Source organism: Plectropomus leopardus, chromosome 8, assembly GCF_008729295.1.
Source record: "Plectropomus leopardus isolate mb chromosome 8, YSFRI_Pleo_2.0, whole genome shotgun sequence".
Classification (NCBI taxonomy): Eukaryota; Metazoa; Chordata; class Actinopteri; order Perciformes; family Serranidae; genus Plectropomus; species Plectropomus leopardus.
The window spans coordinates 16,464,309-16,491,980 of NC_056470.1; the positions used below are offsets into that span (position 1 = coordinate 16,464,309).

At 41.1% G+C, this 27,672-nt stretch overlaps 1 protein-coding gene across 2 annotated transcripts in view; it reads right to left on the minus strand.

Annotated features, from left to right (window-relative positions):
- cpne5a (copine Va) overlaps positions 1–23,031 on the minus strand; it is a 91,069-nt gene extending 68,038 nt beyond the window's left edge. For both annotated transcript variants that reach the window (XM_042491462.1, XM_042491461.1), the window contains exons 1-3: positions 22,766–23,031; positions 6,374–6,414; positions 5,509–5,555 (exon numbers count right to left, since the gene is read on the minus strand). In XM_042491462.1, coding sequence (XP_042347396.1) covers positions 5,509–5,555; positions 6,374–6,414; positions 22,766–22,875 — 198 coding nt within the window. In that variant the 5' untranslated portion in view covers positions 22,876–23,031. The remainder of the gene's footprint in view (positions 1–5,508; positions 5,556–6,373; positions 6,415–22,765) is intronic.
- Positions 23,032–27,672: the final 4,641 nt, after the last annotated feature.

A 27,672-nucleotide genomic window follows, 5' to 3' on the forward strand; every position in this document is an offset into this window, starting at 1 on the left:
CTCTCTTCATCTTTCTGTCCTGTCTTTCCTGGCACTTTCCTCTTGAAATAATGTACTTTCTCCAAAGAATTTTGATTTAATTTCAAAAGGTTGAATGAGCTCTGTTGTCAAGGAAGGTTCAATTGTATGTGATCAATGTTTCCTCCTGATACTGAATAAAATAAGTTCAAAACACCATACAATCGGGGCCAATCATGGATCTGCACTGTGGTTGATAACATGAGCAGCCAATCTGGGACAGCGTTTTAGTTGATGACGTAACATGCAGGCTGTTACTTGCAAAACGCTAATGGATGCTCCCAAAGCAACAAAGCGCTTTCTATAACGTTAGCAGAGTAAACACAGCAATAAGTGAAGTTAAATCAATAACTGAGTAGATAACAGCAATTAAACAACAACAACAGGATGAACTTGCAGGGTTTCTTAGAGGAAAATATATTTTTACAGTTTCCCTGACTAGATCTGGCAGCCCAGAGGCAGCTGGTTGCTGAATGAGAAATGGCGAAATATGCTGGCAATGCCAGTGTATCACGAAAAAAACCTCATGGGGATTGTTATTGACAAGGAACACATCACATACAAAGCGTAAATACAAATAAATTGTGTTTTTTAGATCTACTGTCACCAGCTGCATTTACACTGCCTGTTCAAGGTGTGAATATCACGCTGTTATGCTGCCATTCTGTATATAATGTCCCATTGCAGAAAGGGGAAACAGAGTGGTCTTGGCTGTGAGCCGGGACTTGAGGTAGTAAAAGCGCCGTAACAATGTCTGTGTCTGATCTAAAGCCAAAAACATGTGACAATGTGCGGCACAAGGGTGAGGTTTCAACAACAAGTTTATGTGCGCAATGCACAGCAAGAGATCGAAAAAGCAGCTGTAGCAATAAGCGGATATTCAAAGAAGAAAAACAGCAGCCAATAAAGTCCACAAATAGTGAAAACAGTGAGGCTACAGCGCAAAGGACAGGATCAGTCATTGAAGGTTAATGATTATTACTGACATGTTATGCCCTTGTTATTATTTAGAGAGCACTACTGATATATTTTGTGTTACACTAGCGACCGATGCTATCGTGTAACATATCACACCTGTCATGCCTCTTTTCATTGCGAGATGCTACGCCACAGTGTACAATATAATCACACAGTGGAGTGGAATAATGCCACAGTTGTTTGGTTCTGTGTAAAACTGCGAGGGGGACAAGAGGGGACTTTGTTGCGGCCTTATAGTGCAATCTCTGTAAAAGCTGCCACTGTCTAAGGTAACAAGGTATGTGTGCAGTAGAGACTAGAAAAGCAGCAGCCACACACTGATTGGCTGGAGAAGTTTGTCTTTCAGTGAACGTGTTTGGGGCAGCAGCGAGTCCAGACTGATACAGAGAGTGAATCAAAATGTTGAGCTCACGTCATCAGGATGATCTCACCAGGCTAGTGAGCTGTCCCCTTAAGAAGAAAATGGGAACCTGTCAGCAAAGACACTGAAAAGAGATTAGTCTGTGTTACAGAGTAAGACCTTCTGATGAGGCAATGTGCAGATAAACAAATCAAAAGACACACAAAGTGCTGCACCCCCTGCACACAAGCACACACACATTAATTGTATCCAAAATGAATAATTCAAAGTCAGAGAACTGATGTTGAGCTGCATAAATAAAAGATCCTCAGTAGAAAGTGTAACCATAAAGTGACACAGTGAATTAATAATAACAGTGTTAGGGCTTAATGTTGAGATAAAACAGCAGGATTACAGGCTCACACTTTTGTGATTACATCCAGTGGGGGTAAAATTCAAAGTGAGACTTAACAAGGGAGCTACCGAGAGTAACGTTACAGCAGCAGAATACTCTTAACGGATGGACAGCTATGCTAATGCAAAGACAGTCTAACTGGATTGTGTGTAAAATATGACAGTTTGAGAGAATGGGCCTGCTCAAGTGTAACCTGCCATCAAACATGAAAGTGTGTCTAAGCCCATAAAAGTTTAACTGCTGTGTGGCAGCGCCTCTCCTCTCCTCTCCCTGTCAAAAAGTGTGAGCGCTCTCTTCCAGCAGATGCAAAGGAGGTGAAATCTTCACCGAGCAAACGCCGGTCTATTCCAATGATCGGAGCTGAATGTGGCAGCAGGGGGGCAATAGCATATTCAATTTGGTCGCAGGCCAAACTCAACAGCGGAAAAAGAATCAGCACCAGAGAAAAGAACAGCCACTCGAGGAAATAACAGAACTCCCGCTCCATATATTATTCCTACCTTGGCAAGTATATAGTCGGCCTGTAAAGCCAGGGTTGCAAAGCACTACAATTAACTGTCAAACCACTCTGAAAAAAGAATCCTGCTACAGGGATATCTGGGCATTTGCAGTGTGCACTTCCTCATCTTCAATAACACTAACTAGGATAAATTGTGGGCTGCAATGTCAGAAAATACATCTTGGCAAAAAGATTAACGTGTCGGATTTTACCAGAAGTGGGAAGGCCAGGCTTTGCTTGAATTTAGGGAGGTTATATTGTGTCAGCCGCTTGGTTAAGTGAAAGTGGTAGCAAGAGAAAAACCTGTCATGCACTAGAAGTAATTACAGACGAGAGAGTTGAAGATTAAGACTTTAAAGTCATGTAGTAACAGAACGATGGGCTGCAGCTTCAGTTTTTTATATTTGCCTCGAGATGCTGGCAGGAATACAGGTCTCAAGAGGAGGTGATGAAGCAACCATCCTGGAATCAAAACACTATTTATCCATAAGTATTTGTTTTCATATTCTTCTTTTGATAGATGACTGTGAATTGCTCACAGCCGATGGCAGAGTTTGTCCCACTGAAAAGTAATTGGATTACAGACGGTTGGTGGCACAATGAAAGGTGCTCCGACCAACCATGTCTACTCTGGGGAGAACAAAAACGCATTAAATGACAGAGGGGCAAAAGAGGCGCTTAGCTTTATCAATACTGCACAGCTTGACTGTGCCGCTCACAAAGCCAGCTGTCGTCTGCGCTGAAAACACGAGTCTATATCTCTTTCAGGGAGCGACGTTCAGGCTGCACCCACAGTTTGTAAGCTCGAAGCGGGGCGGTGTAGCCAGAGGTGACAGGTGTAGGAGGCTCTTCCCGCCTGAACACTGCACTTGATGCTTGTCTACATTTGCATGTTAATCACTAAAACTACTCTCTGGCTTTACTGAAAGAGCATCACTGTGTTGCAGGGTACAAAATAAGCACCATCCACCTGCCAAATGATTGTGAAATATGCAAGTGACTGGAAAATCTGCTTCACTCTCCAGCAAAAATCTGAACATTCATTATCTATTTGGTTGGTGGACAAAAAGTTAATTTTGCACGCTGCACCAAGGTTTGCTTTACTGTGAGCCAAAGCCAGCTGACCGCTCTTGAAGGACATGCGAGCAAAACTTCTAATCATCCACCAAGTTCAAGTATTATTTGCTCTGAGTGATTAAAGTAAAGCAATTAAACACTCAGCTCACTCACCTAATCAGCAGATCAATTAAACAATTGATAAAATACCCACCATCATTGAGTCAATCCATCATTGAGTCAATCACTCATGTTAATTGTCCCTGCTGGGAAATGTATTATGCAGTCAAGCAAGTAGAAATGACAATGACAGACACATAACACACACAAGACGTGACAAGTAACGGCCACACACACATACAGATGACCCAAAAGAAAAAAGCAACACTATCCTGTGAGCCCAATCATGATTGTAGTTTAAATGTGGCTCACTTTGTGTGTGTGCGTGCGTGCGTGCGTGTGTGCATGTGTTGTTGCATTTCAATCCTTGAAAGGATTAGTTGTTTGAGTTATAAACCTTGAGGACATTTTTTGAAGCCAGGTTAAGACTGGTCCACTCTTTATCCGTAACCGGCAGAGACTCCACAAAGTTACAGCTCCCAGTCACGAAAAACCTGGCACATAACAACCCCCCCCCAAAAAAAATATTCACTCAACATGATACTGAGTGCAGTGCTTCTCACGGAATAAAAATTATATGTGTGGTGAGGAAGGCGCAGATGGGTCCGTTGTCAATGGGTGTATCTGTAAATCAAATCCAACGTTCTGCACTAAAATGTAAGTGCTGTTCAAAGAAGCAGTGTTTTATTTTACATAAAGTAACAAATAGTAAAGTCCAACACTTTCACTGCGCTTGGTGTCCTGCTGTTCTGTGGTGTGCTGTGGTGTGCTGCGGTGCTCTATATAACCCGTAATATATTCTCAAGGTGCTCCAAAGTAAGAAAGTTGAGTTTGTGCCAGGGTGCACTCTGGTGCTCGGAGTGACAATTACCAGTGTGTTTTCAAGTGGGCGCAAAAGAGGGCGTAAGAGGGCACAAGAGGAACCACAAATAAATGAATGTGTGGGGAAACCCCGAAGTGAGCTTTAGGTGCTGGTGGGCAGAATGTCAAATCATACCTTAAGGTAAGCCTTAGGTTTAAAGTTTTTAATAATGTTTGATTTAAGGCAATAGTTACGATTATGGTTAGGCAATATGTTATGTCAGTGTCAGTCCTCACAAGTATAGCAGTCAAACATTGTTGTGTGTGTGTTTGTGTTTGTGTGTGTGTGTGTGTGTGTGTGTGTGTGTGTGTGTGTGTGTGTGTGTGTTGTTTTGGCATGTAAAGGTGAGAATAAGTGTCTCTCATCTATGTTGAAATCCACTGTTTTCAACAGGTGCTGTACCATTTTAAACCTTCCGCCCTTTTTAAAAGGCAAATGCAGATTATAACTGAAACCTTTATATCTTGGAGCCAAGTGTCTCCCACTCTTTAATCTGTCGTGTCACACCACTGTGCACCAGCATGACACCAAGGTCTCCGTGGAGTCAATAAACACAACAGTCCTATTCAGTCAAAAAGGATTGGAGCGTGAAAGTAGAGGCAAAATATTTTGAGCTCTCATAGTATCTGTCTTCTTGTTATGTAGCATGTATACACAGTATTGATTCTGTTGTATATTTCTGTCTTGGCTAGCTTTTAGCTTTTGTAAAAAGTGATTCATGTTCACAAAGAATGGTTGGTTGCCCTAGACCAACACAATATCAGAGCGTGAAAAAAATCTTGAAAAGAACAAGTATTCCCCTTTGAGATGTAATTTAAATTGCCAATTCTCTGTATATCAATCCCCTGAGATTACAGGGACAAATAATCCCAGAGGGATCCACTGTGTTGCCACAACCTCTGCCCTCCTCTACTTTATTTGCCTCTCTGGTCTAATTAAGGTCCAGTGGCCAACTGCCAGGGGAGACTCTGACTCAGAGGCAAATCTTTATCAATACAAGTAGGCGCCACATTAATCAGCCAATCAGTCACAGCTAACACAGTGCTGACCAGCGTACGGATATTCACAGGGTCAATCAATGGCAAATGATTGGCACTCACAGCATTTACCTTGAGGGAGAGGAGGGGAGGAGGGGGGGTTGTAAACAGAGAGCAGGCTGTCATGGAGAGGAGACAGGCTGATTGAGTTGTGTTGACAGAGGGACGGCTGTGATCTCTTACCTCTCTCCACTGTTTAGACTCGACGCCCTGCGTGTACAGCACCACCACTGAGAGGAGAGGAGGCGAAGGGAGAAGGAGAGAGCAGAGGAAAACACAGTCACTCTACAATCTTAATCAAGCATCCTGCCTCTTTAAATGGTGTTTGTTTTGTGCCTTCATTGCTGACATTCATCATTAATTATCCTGCCACGCCCTGACAGCATAATGAAGTGCCAAGCTTGATGATGCTGCGCTGCATCAAATTCCGGGTGTGATGTCCACAGCTCTAAAGCAGGAAGCTCCAGGAGCACAATTTAAGCCATGCAATCAAAACACAATTTCTCAACGGTAGGATTCTCCTGATTCATATTCGATTTTGCAACTTCAAATGAAGCTCAGGCTAGGAAAGACGACGTGACCTGTCACATATTCCAGGGTTCATCTTCAGGCGAATACAAAACAGGGCGAGTGTGATTTTTTTCCCTGTAGCTTATTTACACAAAGGGCTTGAACCTCCTCCCTATTATGATAAATGTCTCCTTCATTCTCTTTCCTTCAGGGAGTATCAAAGAAAATGCCTTTATGGCTGTTCCCCATGTGTCTCACCAAAAGATACCCATTTGTATTCAAAGGCTGGCGTTTATACCCTGCATGCATTAAGGTACTTTCTGTAGCTCTCGGTGAGGAAAGGTTGTCACATTACTGTGCAAATGATATGCAGTTATTGAAGGAACACTGTGAAATAGCAGAGTAAACTGAATCAAAGTTAAGCTCAGCAAAAGTAAAAAAGTAAAGCTATGTGAAAAGAGAGGAGGTGTCAATGAACCGTATTTTTAGAAAGGAAAAGCTAAGCTGCAATTAGCATCGTAAAAGGCTGAGAACTTACATGGGTCGGATTTGGAGAAAGTGTCGCGGTCCAGGAGATTCCTGCAAGAGAAAGACACAGTAACAGTTTAAAATTGGGGTCCGGCACATGTTTATGTTAGTCCAATTAATTTCACTGAATTATAAGACTTCTGTATAACAGTTGGGAAGTTCCGTCTTATTTTGTGCTAGTACTATATGTAAATGTTATCTCAATTTAAAAATACCATATGCAAAGAGCTACAAGATAATTGGATGGTAATTCATAACCACACTTAACTTCACATAAACCATGCTGTCCTTAAGTTTTCATTTCCAAGTGAGCAGCACAATGAGCACATTAAATCTCAATGAGAGGACACAGACACTCAGATACAAGTGAAAACATAGCCACTACGTACGAAAAACAGATTGCCACTACAAAGCTGTCAGTGTGCGCATACTTTCACCAAAGCTACACAACCCTCTACATTAATTCTAATGAGATAAAGTATTTATAAAAAAAACACATAGGACAGACAATTGCACATGTCAGAATTATTTTTTATTGTAGAATAATATAAAAATATAAAAATCGGCCAATGGAAACACATCTTAGAAAAAACTCATTTATTGCAAAAAAGTTTTTATGCTCATGTGAGGTGGTATTTCAGGCAATTTTTAAAAAGCCATATTTTGTAGAACTGCAATGGAAACACTTTTTTTCCTCTTTTATTGGTCACATGATGCTATGGCTATGTGTTTGTCGGTAGGACCTGGCTCCCATGGGCATGATGCAGCAGGCACTACAAGAGGTGCATCATATAACAATTAATTCAGTACCAGTTAAATATAGCCTACGCTTAAAAATCCTGCATAACTAACTGCAATATTACTTGTCAAAACAAAAAATGCACTCAGTAAAGTTGGCACACAATCACACACTACAATGAGTCTGTAACAGGTAGAAATCTCGCTTTGCCTTGTACGTGACAAATCCCGTCTGTGTCCTTTGTATTTCATATGTAAGAATAGGTGGCAAAATGAACGCTGCTGCAGAGTGAGGCTGAGGCGTTGAGCTCTTTTTGCCCTAATGACAGTGGCCCCGGGGCAAGGAGCAGCAGGCAACAACACAGCATTATATATGAGGATTTATTTCCACATTCACAGCATGCAGCTATCAATACATTGAACAGGTCCATCAGTATTCATACATGAGCTACAGGTTAGATTGTAAGTCTGATCCAGTCCTTGTACAGCAGTATGGGTACGCACGCAGTTCCCATTCAGTCTCCCTCAGTTTGAACCACAATCAAAGAAAACAGGAAACTAATGCAAGTCAGAATGCCTAAAACGGCATTTCCCACACCCTAAATCCTCTGAACCTTAAAATAAAGCACAGCCTGGCTCGCTGCGGAGGGGCTATCCAGTTCCTTGACACTGATCATCATCCAACACCTTTTCAAGCAGCCAGACACTCTGATTGGCTCATTGACTCATTTATGATAAGAGCTGCAATCAGTATTAATATTATTCATTCAATTTTTATTTTTAGCCTCTTCCAGACTGGATATAGTGTGTTTTTTATGGGAGACAGAAGGAAGTTTCCCTGAATTTTAGTCATTCCCTTTTGTATTCCATTTTGTCAACATACAACATCTAATAAAGCAGAAACCACATTTAAAACATAAGACAGCACTATAATCAATCACTTTATGAAACATCTTAGATGGGAGGCATTTTCGAGATGGTTTCAATTATATCATTAGCACATCAGTGTAATGCAAAGGCCTATAAATATGTCTTGTTTCCTCATCCTGGTTGTGAGCATTGTCAATAAATAACTTCGTGCAGTTCAGAGCCATCCTCATCCCTTTAGGGTGCAGCAGGATTTCAATGAATATAGATGAGATTTCAGGACTGAATCCAAGGAACGGGGCATCATTCACGTAATGCTGCATTCCTGGACACAAAATCTTCTGTCACAGTGATACGTGGGGGGATAATAGATGCAGCTTTGTTGGGTATTAGCCTTGGGCTGACCTGACTACAGTTGGAACATTGTCAGTGTAATTATCATTGGAGATAACAAAGCCATCCGTGACTAACTGCCTCTTTGTATCCCACCTGTAACCGTCTGGCATCCATTTACTTCCGACAATTAGCTTGTCCATCACCACATCCATCTCTCAGTGCAGGAGAGCAAATGGGAAAAAAGAAAAGTGGGAAACAACACATCCTATTTCACATTTCTACAATGTGGAAAACAAGCCTTTGTTTAAGTTGCTGAACACCACTTTACTCTTGCAGAACATTTCTGTCCCAAGAAGAAATTGTTAGTATACAGATTTATAACATCAATGCTAATTAATCCACCATCTTTTGGTGCACATGGCCAAAGAACACAATGGTGCCGCAGGATGGGTATTAACATCTCTGATAATCCGTTTGCTTTCACTGAAGTAATGCTGCCTATTTCAAAAGTTAACTCCTTCCCGCTACCAATCTCAGTGGGATAAGAGAAGATCATTATCCCGAAAGCTGATGTAGAACAAGTTTGTTGATGAAGATGAAGTTCATTGAAAGTAGGACAAAAGTAATTAGATCCAACTACTTTTTATCCACACCACATTTCATCTTTCTTCCGCACTGAAGTGCTTTTGTGATCGCTATGACCATCTCACTTGAAACATGTGAATCAAGATGGCAAACATGACTTTTCCTATTCCTCTTGATCTCACCACCTTCATTAAAACTCCAAGTGTAATAATCTCCTCTACTCACTGGGGCTTTTAATATTTAATCACATTTGAGGTAAGAGTCTGGAGTGCATTATTAGCCGTAGAACAAACAAAACAATGAAAAATTTAATTCCACTTGAGAAAAAAAAATACATATATCCTTTTTAATAGCTTTCTGTCTCTGTCTAATCATTCCCAACAAAGTAATGTGTTCATTCATCAGTGAAGCGCAGTTATTGGTTGTGCACACTTTAATTAATAAGTACAGCAGTACCAGGAAAGTCTGCAAACAGTGAATTTGTTTCACCCAACCAATGCATTTACTCAAAGGCCCAATTCTCATATCAAAGTTACAAGTGGTAGTGAAAGAAAACTTTCTATATTAAGTGGAACAATCCTTTAAGATCCTAATACATCATTGGTATGCTGACATTTATATGAGCCAATGCGATGAGTTTTCAGACATTGCAAATATGCCATTGTCTGCAGTTTGGTTTCTCCTGCCTTGGCTACAGGGAGCATTTTCCAGGTTTCAGGATGTTCGTGATTTGTTCACAACTTGAGTTTCAAGCTATGAATTGATCAAAGCCGTAATCAAATTTTAAAGAAAAAAGAAAAAAGAACGCTGCTTCATTACCAGGCCAGTAGATGTGCTCTGTAGGTTAATGTTAACAACCCGTGCTCCTACAGTCAGTCTATAATGTCATTAGTGGAGTCGTAACGAGAGCAGTATCTTCTCTGCTGGACTTACATTAAATTTTTGGGCATCAAACTAGGGAGAATACAACATGGTCAAATGTGTCAAAATGTGCGACTGTCATGCACAGATCAGCAATGCCAATGTAACATGGGTTTTATAGTTACTTTGCTTCTGAGACATTGGCATACTACCGGCGATTTTGTTTTTTATGCTTGTTATAAAGAAAGGACCATAATACATTGAACTGATGTTAAAGTAAGATAAAACCATGGTTTTTGTTATAAAATCTTTAGTTACTCGTACAGCCATCTTGTCAATGTTTTCTCATAACATTGGGTTTAAAGTGTTCCTCTGAAAAAGCTCTGTGTGAAGGGTCATGTAGCCCTTTAGCCCCTGACAAACGAAACCAACATCAGAGAACTTGCATCGAGGAAAGCCCTTTGCTAAGTCGCCTCACAGCGCCATGTCTCGCTAAAAAAGTTTCACATGAACACACCAAACCAACAGCCAACCAGCATGATGGCTGTCGGTTTGGTGTTTCAGGGCCTTTAACACCTCACCCTGCCCCTCTATCCCAACAAGAATCGAGACACTCTAACCTGAGATGTGAACACAGAAAAAGAAGGGCAAAGTGGTTAGGGCAAGGGGTGCATTGGGATTGGGCCCGGATCTGCAAATTCCCTCTGGCTGAATAAATGTATAAAAAAAAAAAAAAATTTGTTTGGCTGAAATATTGAGAAACGTTTCCACTACAGTTCAAGAGCAAATGAAATTTGACCTCTGAAACATGGTTGGCTGCTGAACTCTAATTTAAAAAGAATATATTAGAAACACACACTCCCTCTTGGTCAGATCCCTGGAGATATTTTAGCAGCTCCCTGGTCCATGTGGCTGATTGTTAAAGTGAGAAATGTGAGAATTAATTCCTGCACCCACAGTGCCTTATTGTCAGCAGTCCCTTAATTCTCCTCTACTGTCTTAGAGCTGTCGAAATCATAATTGGCACCTCGGAGAAACAGCATCTAATTCAGTGGAAAGCTGTTTTAAATAGTCTTGAATCTGGCTGGCCAATTCCGGTATGAGCTGCTGGCTCATTGGTTCTTAAAAGGACACGACAAATGCAGGCTTGAAAGTCAAGTCTCTAACAGGGTTAGAGGAAGGAAAGTCTCTATATCACATTAGAGGCAATGGGAGATGGCTGGGAGGAGACAGTGAAGGATGGTTTGCATTTTCAAGTCTACTCCTCTGTCGCTTCACTGTCACAGCTGCCCTATGGCCCTCTCTCTCATGACTGAAGACAGACATTTTCTTTCTACTCGCACACCATGGGGTTATAGGTCTACTTTTTGCCTAACACAGTACGCCCTTAAGCAGTATCTCAGGAATCAAAGGGTCAGAAACCCACACAGAGGTGATATATGCTGCTGCAGAGGTCGGCCGACCCTCAACTAACTGGAGGAATCCCATTATTTAGACTGAAATATTCAGTTTTCATTGTAGGTGTTTTTTTATTTCAGGAATAGAAATATTTCAAATATACTATGCAGGAAAGATCATCAGAAAAAAAAAAGTAGTAAATTAGTAAAGTAAATCAAAATCCAGAATGTTGCCATATTGGCACACTTTTAGTTTTCTTTGATATCTTATGGAGTTTTTTTTTACCTTAGGTACAATTAATTTGTACCCCGTCGTCACGCCCCCACCGCTCAGCTTTCACATTAGTGATGTTGTTCAGTATCTGAGTACACTTGTTTCATCAACTATGCAACATTTTTGTTGTGCTACATTGTGCTACCAGGGGACCATCAACAGCAGTGGAGCAGGCATGAGGAGGAGCCATTACTGTCAGGTAGAGAGCTCTCCGCCTCCTGCTGGTGCTCCAAATGCAGATCGAAGGTGGCAGCAAAGCCGTATGTGAGTCTGTCCGCGGCGGGCTGCACTGCCATCTGATATACGGGCACCAGAATGTTTCACAACTGGTTAGTCCACTGGTAGAGTCAGTGTTCACACTGGAAGAGTACCTCAGACGTGTACACTTGAGACGGTACTCGAGACCACCTTTTCAAGTGGACTGGGGCACAGATTGGTGTACTGTGCCTGGGCATGGTACACAGTGTTCACAAACCAATCAAACAAAATGGGCTTTGGGGTTAGGTGTACTCCGATCTGGGCCTGGATCCCTGATGTGAAAGCCCACTAACTCGTCATTGCGTCAGCCCAAAAAGCAGAGCAAGTTTTTAATCAACAAACAAAATGTGAGGGGCGACCTCTAGCTCATTGGGTTGTCCTTTGCAGCGGCCTGGGTTTGATTCTGAGCTGTGGGCTTTTGCTGTGTGTCATGCCTCTCTCTCTCCAACATTTCCTGCTCCTGTCCAGCAATATACCGTTTTTAAAGGTATACCATGATATGAGAGTTTAAGATTATCATACTGTGTACATTTGCTTAGTTATGATATTAAAGAAAAAAAAGTTTCAATTATAGTAATAAAATGTTTGTTGTACCAAATCTAGCACTTCTGTTTTCATTCCTTTTCCCCTTCTAAATGATACTTATAATAATAATTTTGTAATACTGTAATACTGTGAACCTGCGATATTTTCTGATACAGGTATTGTACAGTAAAAATCGCATTCCGTTACAACCCTACTGTTAATAAAGGTGACACCCCCCACCCTCAAAAAAGAAATGATAAAAGAACTAACAAAAAAAATGCCACATATGTACCCCCCCCCCGGCAGAGGGGGAAGATCTTCCTCATGTTGCCAGTGTTGTGTCAAAGTCTGTTCCCCCGTCAAACTGTTTTTTCGCTTCTATTAAAACGTGCAGCGTTCGGCTTGGCAGCAAATTATACACAGCATGTCAGACACTAGTGCCTCTGTTAGTCCGCTGTCACATTGCTTATTACTGGTGCAATACAGGTCAGATTTAGCACTGCCATGCCGTCAGCATAGGTTACTGATGTAGGGAACTTTTTAATTTGCCAGAACGTGTCATAATGACAAACATTGGTTTAGCCAGTTTACGCCCCTACACCAGACCACACCAGAAAATTCAGAAATCGACCCAACTCTATTAAAGAGTATTTACTCTGAAATTAAAACAAATAAAACAACAGATAAAATCTCATGCACTCCTGCATTTTATTACAGGTAATGATCTGTGCCTGCGTTGCATAACTGAATCCCCTTAATCGTGACAGATGATCCACAGTAATGTTGCTTTTGTCTGGATCACAAAAACTCCCCTCAATTTCATTCAGTGTGCAATCTGGTCCCTTTATTAGTGACAGACCCATCTGCTGACCTTCACTGTGATGGCACCAGGTGTCTTCTCCTCCTCCATCTGTTTAATTATTCAGTTTCTGTTCAACCTGGGATCTCTGCAGGTTGACAATACCTGCAGCAGAGCACTCCCTGGGCGGCCATCCCGCGGGCAGCGACAGAATCTCAGTCATAAAACTGCTAGTATAATAAATGAGAATGCACGTACGCTGTGACTCCCTGTTTCGGAGTGGCTTTTGGTGTGTGACTAATGTCCGACCAGGGAATAATATCACTGCTAATTGCACAATGTGACAGCTCGGGGTTTGTGCAGAGAAAGGTCTTATTTTTGAGAGAAGCAGAGGGAGATGCACACACACTGATACTAGATGGCTGTTATAACCCTGGCAGAGCACTTTGCCTTTAGCGAATTCACGCCAATTTCCCTTCATCTCTTCGTTCCATCTGAAACACCCCAGGCTTCAAATATCTGCAGGCACACACTTACCATATACTTCACAGACCTGTGACGTAAACCACATTAAATTGTACACTAGGAGCCAAATCAGGCACAGTGAAGCATTTCTCAGCTCATACATATTTTGGCTTTGAAAGACAGTAACTGATCATTAAGTCGAGAAAGAAAAAAGAAGCCATGCGTGGATTCAGTCAAATGTGGAGTGCAAAGAGCAGGGTCAGTGTGTTCATGATAATAAGGCATACAAAGGAACTCTCTCAGAGGATAACACTAATTGATGTTAGTGAGGGATGAGAGAGCGGTGAGCGCACTGTAATAGGGTGGAGACAGAGAAATGCAGCTGTCCAACTGGTGGTGGACTCGTGTTGAGTCTAAATGGGTGAAAGCAGCAAACAGCAGATAAGGAGGTGGTGGATCGTAATGAGCATGAACTGACAGACACCGACTAGAACTGCGAGTACTCAGAGGTATGACCTCACACACATATTCACTCATACACTAATCACCTGAGATGTAAACACTGGGCTGGAGATTAATGTCCCCACCAGTTTAACAACAGATAGCATAATTAGACTGAACTGCCATTTTTTAAATTTAGAAACATGGAACAGAAGTGGTTCCTCGCAGCACATTTAGGTTTTTACATTGTTCAAAGAGTAGACTTACAACAACTTGAACAGCAGTACTTCATATATTCGCTGTGTCACAGTCCAGTGAAACTAAAATAAAGAAAAACTAAAATAATTCCAGCTTAACTGGGAGAAACAGAGATCACTGAGCACAACACGAGCTATTTAAAAAAAAATTGTCAGAAATTTCTGCTACAAGGCTTATAAGGAGAGTTAAACCAACCACTTAAGGGATAACACTTGAACTACGACATTTGGCAGGTTATTAATTTCACTAGGTATGCAAGGCGACTTGGTGCGTAACATGCCACGGAGAGCAGTGTTTTTTTTGGACCCCATCTAGTGTTAAGTTCTTAATAATACTAACATTGAAATGTAAGTAGCTTTTAGGAACTTTTAGACAGAAGTCACAGAAGTTCAGAAATTATTCTAATTTTTACATTTCTTGTTTATTTCCTCTGGTATAGCTAATCTTGTCTATCTCATTCACTTGTTCACTAATCCCTATATAACAGCCACTCAATAGTTCGTAGTATATGTAGTTTACTCCACAGTTGTGCAATGATAGTTATTTAATCCGAAAAATGCAGAGCATTGCATTGTGGGATTGTTAGCAGAGAGCAGTGTAACATGTATGGATGCTATTTTTTTATTTCAATTGAGGATTTTTTAATGGCACTACATTACATTGCACACATGTATATCTACACACACAATTCAGGCTCTCAATTAAAATGGTGGAGGATTAATATAGTGCATTATCGGGGGGGACTTCAGACACAGCTTGTCTGCATGTATGGGGTAGATTTTCACAGTGTCACCCGATTGATCTCCACTGTGTGATCAATAAAGGCTTTCAACCGAAAGCCTTTAAAAATGTTCACCGCAAGGTCTGTGTATTATCTTGAGTAATTGGGTCATGATTTCTGGAAAGAGATATTGCTGTTGAGTCTTTCAAATGTATTTGTGGGTGTTTTGAGTGCCATCTAGTTCCATTATATTAGAGAGAAGGCAGATATCTCCTCAGCTGATATCTCCAACACTCAGCAACTCACACCAAAACGATTTAAAATTATAAAAAGTGCTACAGGTGAGGGAATTTTTATTTTTTGGGGTGTGAACTGTCCCTTTAAACCAAACTGGGAATTAGACTAATTGTCAGTATCTTCACAATCCTATAATCACCTCACAGTTTTGTAGCTTTTGGTTAAGTTTAGCTCATACAGTTCACACATTTTGACTGATAATCCATTTCCCCACAGTGAAAATTAAATTGTATTTGCACTTATCAAATATTTCAGCCACATACACAGCTTTTTGGCAAAAGCATACACACACATTCACACCCACACAGCCAGAAATGTCCCTCTGGGCTACTTTGTAACGTACCCATTTAAATGTATCTAACAGAAAAATTACTATCTCAGACAAGTCGGCAGAAATGACAAAAACCTGACAATGAGTAGCTTGTTTAGGCCTGTAGCTAAGACTGTCAATGAGAGAGAGAGAGGAGAGAGAGACCTTCAACATATGCAACATAATGTGGTAAAATCTTCACAGAGCAACCTGTCATACTTTGTACAAATCTGCCATCAGCTCACACATTTCCCAGACAAGCTGTGATGTAAGGTCAAATATCCCTCAACACAGAAATGCACTAACATACTCTGCTGACCCTTAAGGTTCTCTGAAAATGGTGACAAAAGCAGCTTGAGACTTCTGAGCCAAAAGGGACTTGCTTTGACTTCTTATTGCTGCACCACCCTCTTGACTTTTCCTGTCAATCCAATCAACACTTTTAGATGACACAGGCAACATGCAGAGTTCTGGCATGGAACCACAACTGTGTATCCATGGGATCCCCCTCTGCTGTCATATATCCCAGATGAGAATATATTAATAATACTGACACCACCACAAGCCAAGTGTCTGGGATCCAAACTCATTTTCACTGTGTGTCAGGGGTTCATGCATAATCATCCGCTTCATCGACCTGCGAGACTCACCCGCTGCAATCTTAACATCCCCAAATTGGGATAAAAAAATCTGCCTCCTCTTGGCACCCTCGTGTCTCTCAGCCTTGATCCCCAAAACACATGTGACACATCACTCACACAGACACACACATACACACAAGCCATCCTGTAAGATAAAAGCTGCAAGCTAGCCCCAGGTCAGTCTTAACCCAGAACACGATACGAAAAGAGCGGCACAGTAAAAACATGGCAAATTGAAATTTCTCTCTTACTCAAAGAGATGTTTTATTAATATTTTATGTTCTTGCACAATGCAAAGTAGTTCAATTCAAAGTTGCTTTCTGCCAGAGAAAAACAAAAAGATGCTTCAGCCAGAAAAACAGGTCACAGGGTTTGATTAATGGGTAACGACGACTAAATGAGATCAACAGTTACAACAGCATTTAACACAACAACAGCAGCAGCAACAGCAGCAGAGTTACAGGCCATGACAAGGCATACGAATAAACAAAAGGTTTTCACACAGCTTGAATCCTAATTGCTCAGCTCAGGCAATTGTTTTTGACAGATCGAGCAGCGACGCCACACATCCTAATCGCCCTGATGATTTCATTAGGCTTCCCCCCTCTGCTACAATGATTGCTTCAGGAAAGGTTCGGATCAAGAAGCATGCCACATGTTTTTAGAGTGACCCCAGGGAGCCGCAATCAGTGGCCCCTTGCACCCAGGATCCTCTCCTGCAAGCATATGTCACAGGATGCCGGCAGTCATGTGACCTCTTGTGTGTTTCACCAGGTAATGAATCCCTTGGGAGCGGAGTGGCCTGGTTGATTTGGATCCCCCCAGTGCTGGGGCGCATTGATTGGATGCAGTTCTACTCTAACTAATCTATCGCAGCAAACGAACAGTTACAGCGAGACCCAAAGCAGCAGCAGAGAGCAGGAGGAGATGGACAAGTTGCATTGACTCTATCTTGATGAAATGGGCAACAGGGGATGATAAAGTTCGATGTTCGCGCTCGGCGCAGAGGAAGGAAGGGTGGCTTTGTCAGCCAATTTCAGGAGGAGGAGGAGAATGTGAACGCGGTCAAGACTGAGGAAAAGAGGCCAGCTTGGCGTGTCAATGCTGCAGCGGGAGCTCGAAGTATTAGCATCTACTTGCTTTTAGAGCCAGTGTCACGCTGGTCAGTGTGTCATTTCATGCTGCATTTCTGTTGGTTGGTCAGTAGACGTAGGTCACAATAGCAGTCACACAGATGGTCATCCAAATTTTGTGACAGTGTCAGAATTTTATCGCAGGCTGTCTTTGATCGCAAGACTATGGCAACAGCCATCCTTGAACCTCTCACTATGCGATGTAGGACCACCGTTTCAGAGCCACGACCAAAGATATTGCCACTTTTCTTTTACACTGGTCATCTTTCGTGTGGGACAGCCCAAAATCTCACCTAAAAGACGCTAAAAAAAGACGCGAAATTCCGCTAATTTCTGTAGTCCTACAATTAACAGACTGATGTCCTACGAACAGTTACAATACAGAACACACAAAAAACAGATACTTCACATAACAAAGGACAGCAGGCACACACCCAACAGCACAAAACACAACATGATATACACAATAACCACATCTGTTAAGTCACAAAGTTTCTTGTGCAAACAATACGCACTGTGCAATTCAGAAGTCGGCACGAAATACACAACAACCACAATTAAAGTGACCGATGCAAATATCTTGCACTATAAAAAAGTATCAACAAACTGCACAATAAATACAAGTTTATTTCATACCCACAGTATGAAATACACAATATCTAGAGATAACCAGTGGCTCTCAACTGGTCCAGCCAGGGGGTACACATTTCTCCTTAGATATTAGTTCAAGGTCCACACATTCGAAGAATTACCATATATTCCATTTATTCTTCATAAAATGTAAACAACACATTGGTTTAGAAAACAAAGAAATAAAAGATACTGCAGAAATTCACTGTATTTGAAAATAAAGTGTGCTTTCTTTACAACCTTGACACATTCACAACTCACTTCAGGTCCATTCAAAATGGCCCGCGACCCACTTTTGGACCACGACCTACCAATTAGGAATCACTGCCTTACACTCTATAAACAGAGTAGGTGCACATTGCACATTACAAATTACAATATAAAATACCAATAAGTACATTTTGAATTGATGAAGTGCAGATGCCTTACATAAAACCGTGAGTGCACACTGCACGATACAAAGCTTGGTGGTTCAGCTGGAACATCATGTGCTCACAATGATACAGTGTCAAATCTGAGCTTTTCATCAAATGATTCTATTATTTTTTCTCCTTAAATCTCCTCTGTATGGCAACAATCTAACAAATGAGATGCCAAAAACTAATCTTTCAGGAGCAATAAGTTCTTTCCCCTCGCTCCATTCTGATAAGGGTTGTAAACCTTTTGTGAGGGTTGTCGAGCTTATCAACTCTGGTCCCTCATCCTGGTCGCAGAGGCGCTTACAGTAAACAGCGCATTTACAAATCATTACTGACATCCTGTCCATGGATCTCTCCTGTGATGAAACACAGCAAAAAAATCTATTCATTAAATGGAGATCCATGTGTCAAGCCTTTGGGGGCTTTGAGATTTTCGTCTGTGTGCGCATTTTTTCCAACATTCATTACCACAAGAGTGCTTCACAGCGAAACCGCAGAGCTGTGGCCCCAGTTTCCCTTAAGTCATTGTACATGGGAACTCTGAGCCGGTCTGGTAAGCTGAGATATAGAGGGGGCACATTTTTACAATCGGGCAGGATTCACATTTACTACTTTGCTCATAATTAAAGCATGATGTAGCAAACCGCACAGACAACTTGTGAAATATTCATCAGAGCTGCTCTGATATTTACTAATGAACACACTCACTACAGCCACGTAAGAGTTGGGATCAACCCTGTAAAGCCACCAGGGGACCACTGGCCCTAACCCACTGAACTGTATTAGCTGGCATATGTTTGGTGAGGCAGATGTAGGAATAGAGGCCACTTGAGCTTGAAGAGCCATCTTATCGCTGAGTTGGAGTATAGCCCTCGCAGCTACGAAGCAGATGCTCTGGGCTCGGCTCACTGGCTGACCTGTGAGCAAAACCAATCAGAGACAGAGAGACCAAAGACGGGGAACAATGTGCTATCACAGCGATATGCACTTGTTTTGATAAGGGGTTGTCTGCTTCAGTCCCCCTGGTTTGTCAGGGGGCTTGCTGTAATATTGGCAGAGGGTTATGAGAATGCCTGTAGGGCTGCACGCCGCAATTCAATTCCATGTGCGCTGCAATCTCAGAGCTTTCAGGCTTACCAAATCAATTACACAGAGTTGTGGAGCCTGCGCCTCTCACCCACATAACACCCATTGTTTCTGTTTGCTTCCATTGGATGGACCAAATACACACTTGCTAATAAGTGGGTGGAAAGGCTTCATGCATGGCTGTTTGTTTCATATCTGTTCAACTTTTGAGCTGTCCAGTGTTTAATCTTTGAGGCAGTCCTCAGAGGTCAGACATGAGCTACTGTAGCTAGTCACAAAGTAGAACAGGCAGGACCTGAAGTCTTTGCATCTAACGCAGACGCAGTTTCAAGGCCCAATGAAAGCAGGAATGATTTTTTTTTTCTTCTCTATCAAACTGTGTCCTGGAGCAAATCTTTGTTTGGAGAGACATTAATGACAGACAAGGGAGCTGCAGATCGACAGAGCCTGGGGGCATCAACACAGAGCCCAGCTTAAAGTATGAAGGTCTGAGAGAATAAAAAAAACATAAGAGTGTACCAAGTGGGAAACAATACAAAATGCTACTCACAACACATGCCTCAAAATGGATAAACACATATAGGCCTTGTAACAATAACGTCTTTGGTTGGACAAGATATTTTCCCAGATATAATTGTGATAATCAATATTTATGTCATTTTAAGACCATTTTATGCCACTGATATAATGATAACAGCATAACAATGCAGGTGCACCCTTTCAAATAGCAATGTGATATTAATTGAACCAGAAATGACAGCAAAACATTCGGCTTAGGCACTGAAAAAAAGTTCTTTGGCACTGCGTCCAGGTCTTATCATGGTAAGGAAAACCCTGCAGTTTATCCTGGCATCATGTTGGCTAAGACTATGTAAACGAACATACATGTAAACACAGTAAACAAAATTGAATTATATGCAAGTTTCCAATACATTTTTTTGGATACAATTTTTTCATGGCTTTTCAAGCATCGATACTTCAAAAAAAAAAATCTTTGTGCTGTTCTTTTCAAACATATCAGGTTTACACTCTATTCAAACATAATTTCAGCAAAACATCACACACAGACACATACTAGAACTATTTTATGTCAACAGCTACAAGAAGTAATATTTTTATGTTACATTACTTGGAATGTTATCCATGGACGATTACTGTAACAATTCCATCAAACACAAAATCTGACTTTTCAAAAACAAAAACTTTTCAAGATTTTTTAAGTTTTTCCATGACTGGAGAAGTGTGGATACACTGTAAAATCTGACAGTTGATTTAATTTTTAAAAAATCTAGAATACCAATTGCCTTGAAAAATGGAAGTAAATATAACTATTAATCTTAATTGATGTTACTGAGAATTGAGTTGTATGTACTTAAGTTTGTAAAGTTGTTGCAACTTAAACATTTCAGTCAACCAAGTTTACTGCGTTATTTATTTGTATACTGCCAGCTGCCTACTAGTCAATCATATTTGTATATTCGTAAACATGTTAAGAGAACAGAACTTGCAGACCTTATAAGTTCATCATTGGCAAAATCCTCTTTGTCATGATTAAGTTTAGTCAGACTAACTTGGTTTAATGAAGTTGGTAACACTTAAAAAGAACAAGGTAATTTCACTTGTCATCTTTTAAGTTGCAGCAACTTCACAAAATTAAGTAAATAAAGCTAAATTACAAGTGAACTTGAAAAATTATAGTAAACATAAATAAAGATGTATAGTCATGTTTATGCTTCTTTTTCAAGGCAACTGGTTGAAAAAGATCAACTTGTCAGATTTTACAGTGTATGGGCATGAACTCATTTGCTGACCTCGATAATTCAATAACATATTAATTGTGATAGGGCTTTACACACAACCTAAGCTCTATATGCAAACTTTACACACACTTACTCTTAGTTCACACACCATGAAATCATTTTGGTTACATAAACACAGGATGCTACAGCAGCCCTACGCAGGGTTTAATGCTGTTTGTCATCTTTACCAGCCCCCCTCTCCCCATAGCAGCACTGTCCTCCCCACCTGTCAACTCTATAAAGGTTAACAGATTCCTTCTGAAATGTGACTAATTAATTCATAAAATGGGTTATAGGGTCGCCTACATGGCAACAGCAATGTTGGGTTTGTTGAACATCTTTAAAATTTCAAAATGGATGGCATAGCAGCGTTTGCAACAAGAAACCCCTCCAGATAACTGAGTGAGTCAATGCAGATTTCAGGAAGAAGTCAGATGAGACAGAGAGTGAAGAAAACAATGACAGCAGAGTGTTTGGCTGATAAATTTCTCGCCTATGGCTTGACATACATTAATATCCGGAATCTCTATGGGATCCTTTTAAACAGAGGGGCACATGGGAGCACATCATTTACATGCATATAATAATGATGCAGCCAGGAGCTACAGAGAGATTAACTCTATGGATTATGGCAAAATGATGCAAAGCCCAAGAGGCACACAAATTAATAAAAATTTCCCTGAGAGACGTTAATTAAAACTGTACCAACTGCACTTGTCGACCTATATAAAGCCACTATGTTGCAGCAGTATACTGTATATACAGTGACTCTACCTGCAACCAGCGCCGCCCCACCCTAACCAGCCGAGGCACTTGCCATCTTCGAGGTATTTGGGGGTTTTGGAGGAGCGACATATATTCACTTAAAGCTTAATGGACAACAACAGCTAAAATATATACTTTCAATTGTTGTTTTCTGTGACATACAAGTGTCGTTTCCTCAGCATGTAAAGCGGGTTACACAGCATCACACACGACAACTTGCCTCAGGGGAAACCTCTCAGGCACGCCAACAAACTCCACGACGGTCGATATCTCCTGTGGCACGCGACTTGGCGCGCGCAAAACACAAATACACAGCGGTGTAAGCCCACGAGACACATTGGCGGAGACAGGGATTTGTCCAAATAGTCACCAAAGCGCAAATCTAATCAAACAAAAGCGTAAAAGTTTAAAAGATTGTCAGATTTACAGCGCGTTGTTTACATAGCTGATTGTGATTATTGCACTAACTGGGCATCACCGCAGTGTTGTGTCGTTTGTTTAATTTACAATTTCAACAAAAAGTCTATGAAATGCCAAAATATTTCAATGACGTCTTGTGTGTCTGTTCGCAATTATCTCTGCCATGATTTTACCCATAAAGCGTCATCATTTTATCTTCTGTAAAGTTTTTTTTATTCGTTTTCATGAGTAAATGACATCAAATTCAGCACCAAAATGTTAAAATGGCACGTTACGCTACAATGTCTGTTTTCTGACAGCCAAACGCACCCAAAGCGCGCGGAGCTCCCCAAACCCTGACGCAGAAAACGGCGGCATCAGCACCGGAGATGACTCACCTGCAAGATACGGTGATCTCTACTTTGGTGGCCGGGATGCTCCCACTGATGGGGTCGAAATCACGGACCGTCGCCGTGGCCTCCACTTTGTCCATAACGTCTCCCTCCATGTGTGCAGGAGACCCAGGCCAGCTCCCTGAGCCGCGTGAGTCCCTGTGAACCTGGAGAGCCGACGGTGGAGAGCCGGGGCGCAGCGTGCGAGCGAGCGAGCGGATACGGTCCAGACAAGCCTCCTAAGTGCTGTCCATTGAACGGGCAACAGCATGGAAAGTTTGATGAGAGGCTGCGGCAATGAGGCGATTGATTTGACTAAAGTGGAATCACATGCCAGCACGCATCAGCGCCAACTCCGCTTGTTTACCAGGCAAAGAATGAGCTCTTCTGCCAGAGCTGCGTTTGAAAAGTAAAAGCTGTGAACTCCACCCCTCCTGTCTGCATTCTCCTACATGCTGCGACTGACAACTCGTTGCAGATTCAAGCTGTATCGGTCTGTGGCTGGATGGATCGTTATTTCGCTCCAAATTGGTTTGAAGAGCCTCAAACAGAAAACAAATAAGCACCGAGGGGCATGAATACAGCCGTGGACTGCATTTCCTCTCTTAATTTAATTAGAAAACATTATTATAGGTGGAATATTTTTTAATGAACTGAACCGGGAGAGTGCAATTTTCTTTACTTGCTGTTTGATTTTATGAAAGCTCCAAAGGGAGGGGGAGGGGGTCCTTGCGGAATTAAATTACCGCCTCACATTAACGACAAAATAAAACGTTCAAGATGAACCTTGAGGTCACACGCGACGGATGAATAGTTTATTTTCACCTCATGTTAAGACTGCATCAGCTCCTCCAGAGCCACCAGCTCTTATTACTAATTGAAAGGCTTACATGGAGCTCTTTCAGCATCTGGACAGCTCCTCAAACTCCTACAGCTTCAGTCACAGCCTCCGTCCTCGTTTATCCTGACAGTAAAAAGTGACGCTTGTTTTGCCTCCACACCTACTGTATATTCATCTCTGGGAGACTGTATAGGAGACTGTGCTCTCCCAGGGGAGCTCCGTTTCTGTTTCATCACTTTCCTGATTGAACAATGCGGTGAAATGAGGAGAAATTCAACCTGTCAAACACAATTTATGGGTAAACTGCTTTACCTTAGAGTCTGTGGACATTCTTGCAGTGTGTGTGTGTGTGTGTGTCTGTGTGTGTGTGTGTGTGTGTGTGTGCAAACGCCTCTGTCTGTGTGGGTAATTCCCATCAGTCACAGCGACAAACTACCAGCAAATCTCCAAGGAGAGAATCACTGCACAGATTGATTGCTTCTCTCTTGCATAATGTTTTTTTAAGAAATCACTCTAAATCACTCCCCGTGTCCCCTGAAGCCATTCACACTGCTATCAGAGGCAAATAACAGCAAATAAACAGTCACCTCAAAATCAACGCTTTACACAAAGGTTACTGAGAGATGCCTCAAGTTATGATATGTGTACAGCATACTCTACATATAACTGAAACGCCAACATTCACACGTGAGTCATGCTGCCAAGGAAACTGAATGAGGTCCATGCTACAGGCTATCCATCACTCTCCACGCCTCATTTCTGAAGCATTGTGGAAGGTCTTTTCACAGCCGCAACGCACTGCTATAGTTACACCTCCACACCTGAGAGTAAGGTTTGGGCTGATGGGAGCTGCATTGCATTTCACTGACACAGAATCCCCACAGTGCAGCTTCATCATTAGTCATGTTCACTCTGTAATTAGGCCCCGTGGTGGCCCTTGGTCAGTTGATTTTGAGCTCCCTTCAGTGCACTGTTCTCCAGCCGCCTACTGTGAGGCTCTCTACTGTTCCTACCCATAGCCGCCCCACTTCCTATAGCTGAGGCAGGAGTGTAATTATGACTGTATGGACCCTCTCTGCGGGGAGAGAGAGAGTGTGTGTGTGTGTGTGTGTGTGTGTGTAGTGTAGTGTATCAGTGTGGTATCATCCAGACCTGCTAAGCATCAGCAGAAGGAGAAGGAGGCCAGTTGACGGGAGTACAAACTCTAACATCACTGGTGTTGTACAGTTACAAGTTGCCTACAGCAACAAGAGCAAAGGCTGAGTTTCTTACATGAAATCCTACCAGTCTGCCCTCAAACAAAAAGAGCATTGTTTTTGAATAATCTGGGGAATTTGACTCCCTGGATTAAATATGAGGTCACAAGTCGTAGTGTTATCGCCGATTCAGATCTGAGCTTTCAGTCCCACATTATCAAGGTGACAAAAACATCCTTTTCCCACCATAGAAACTTAGCAAAAGTATGGCCATTTATAAATCAAAAAGATGCAGAAAAACTGATTCGTGCCTTTATTTCAAGCCGACTCGCTCACTGTGATGCACTTTTTACAGGTTTACTGAAAAAATCTACTGAGAGACTTCAGCTGATCCAAAGCTCTGCGCCTCGGCTGTTAACCAGAACCAAGAGGAGAGAGCACATCGGGCCAGTTTTAGCTGCTCTGCACTGGCACGGTCCTTCTCCTTACATACAAAGCTCTTAATGGGCTAAGACCAAGTTATATTGCTAACGCTCTTGTTCCTTACTTGCCTTCACAAAGCTGGTTTATGAGAGGTTCCCCAAAACAGCCAAAAGAAAACTGGGAATGCAGTTACACCCCAAAGCTGTTGAACACACTGCCTATAGTTATCAGAGAAGCCACCTTGCTATTTCTTCACTTAAGCCTTTAACTAGCTCTGATTTAACTGCTTTGCATTTTACTTCACACTTATGCACTGCGGCACCTATTTAAAATTTTGTATTTTCCTCAAATATATGCACTTTATTTTTATCAATATTATATCAATGGGTTTTATTTTCCATCTTATGTTATGCATTCTATGCATTCTATTTTTATCCTTATTTTTATCTTACTTTTACTAGTATTATCAAGTGGGTTTCATCCATGTGTAGATGTCTCCAATGTATTCATCCATTCCATCCAATCTTATTCTATTTTTACATGTGGGTTTTATTATGTCTTCTATGTCTTTTGATGTGAAGCATGTGGGCTGCATTTCTTGTATGATAGGTGCTATACAAATAAAGTTTATTATTATTATTATTATTATTATTATTATTATATTATTATTATTATTATTATTATTATTGTTATTATTATTACATTTTAATTGGGTTAACTTTGGACTGATGAACTCAACATTTTAAAGAAAAATATAGAACATTTTACTCTACTGCATTTGTCAGACAGATATTACTTTTTCGGTAAAGACTACATTTATGACAAGAACATAAAATATATTGATGTCTATAGAAATTTAGTTGTAAATTGTTTCAAATTAGAAGGGTCTGATAGCGACAAATACCCTTTTTTTGCAATATTAACAAAAGTGAAAAATTATTTGTGTGTCTGCCCAGTGATTCAGATTGACCCCAAGATTTAATGGGTTCTTCCTTGGCCCTATGATGCATCCCTCCACCAAGTTTAATGAAAATCTTGCCAGTTGTTTTTCCATAATCCTGCTGACAGACAGAAAATCCAAATCCAAAACATTACCTCCTTGGGAGAGATACTTGTAGCTTCCTACTGTATATATGTAACACTTAGAGACCTTGGTCCTTGATATGAGCTTATAGCTGAGCACAAAGACTGGGAAGCCAGGACAACCTCACAGTGACAACAGTGACTTGAATACAGGTTCTGATATAGTGTATTTTACATGTAATGAAGTACATGTGGTGCTGATACCTCTATTTATAGCTGCATCAATCAAATTTTGGCCACCAGGGGGCAAACAAACAACAGAACAAGGGACCAGATAAAAAAGTTACTACTATATCACAGACTCAACGTAAGGTTACGCTCAAGGCAAACGTCTTCGAATACATGTCCAACCATGTCTGAATGTAAAATTTTTCATTCTGTACTCTTGCAGGTGGTGAAAAAAACCCTGTCATCATAGAGAGGGGTGAGACGCAATTATTGCTCAAACTGGGATAACAGCTCAAGGTTTCAGACAGTCTTTTCTCTAAGGTATTCATATTGTTGCACTTATCTGTAAAAATGAAAGTGACAGAAATAGTTGTGTGAAGGATGAAACAAAGAGACCTTGAGATACAAGTTTCAGTGCCGCCTACTTTCTTACCTCCACACACCTGGCCAGTTGTCTGTACCTGTCAGTTGAGACACCAGAGGCAATTCAAACGCAGCATACAGTCGCCTTCAGGCCATGTTCATGTTGACATAAAGCACTGCATCAGATGATACTGCAAATACAGCAAAAACACAGTTTTAGATGAATACAAGGCTTGTAGTTCTCGGCTGCTGTAACTGATCAACGCTTAGATTGTTTACATAAACACTCACAGGCTACATGTAGTCTATGTAATGTCCTCACACTGTAAACACAACCATATGAAATGAAACAATGATACAAACATGAAACTGGCTGCCCATCCAATAACCAGTGATGGAAAGTCATTAAGTACAGTTTTGTGGTGCCTGAAATTTCCATTTTCTTCTATATTATACTTCACTTAATTTCATATGAAAATATTGCAGGCTACTTCTTATTCCACCACACTGTATCCTACATCTGGTGTTATGGTACTTGTTACTTCACAAACTGCAATTTTCTATTCAATGTACAGGAACTCATAAATATGAAGTAATGCATTAGACAAAACTCCCCAAATATATCTAAAGTAATTGAATTTTGCTTCACTTCAACCAGCTATATTAAAACGTCTCGCATATTGAGTACTCTTGTCACTTTATGTATATTTTGCTGGTAATGTTTCTTAGCTAATTATCTAGGTACAATGTGAATGCAGGAGTTTTACTTGTCACATGCTGTTTTTTTACATTGTGTTACATCTTGAAACTTCCTCTACAACTTTCAGTTACAAAATGCT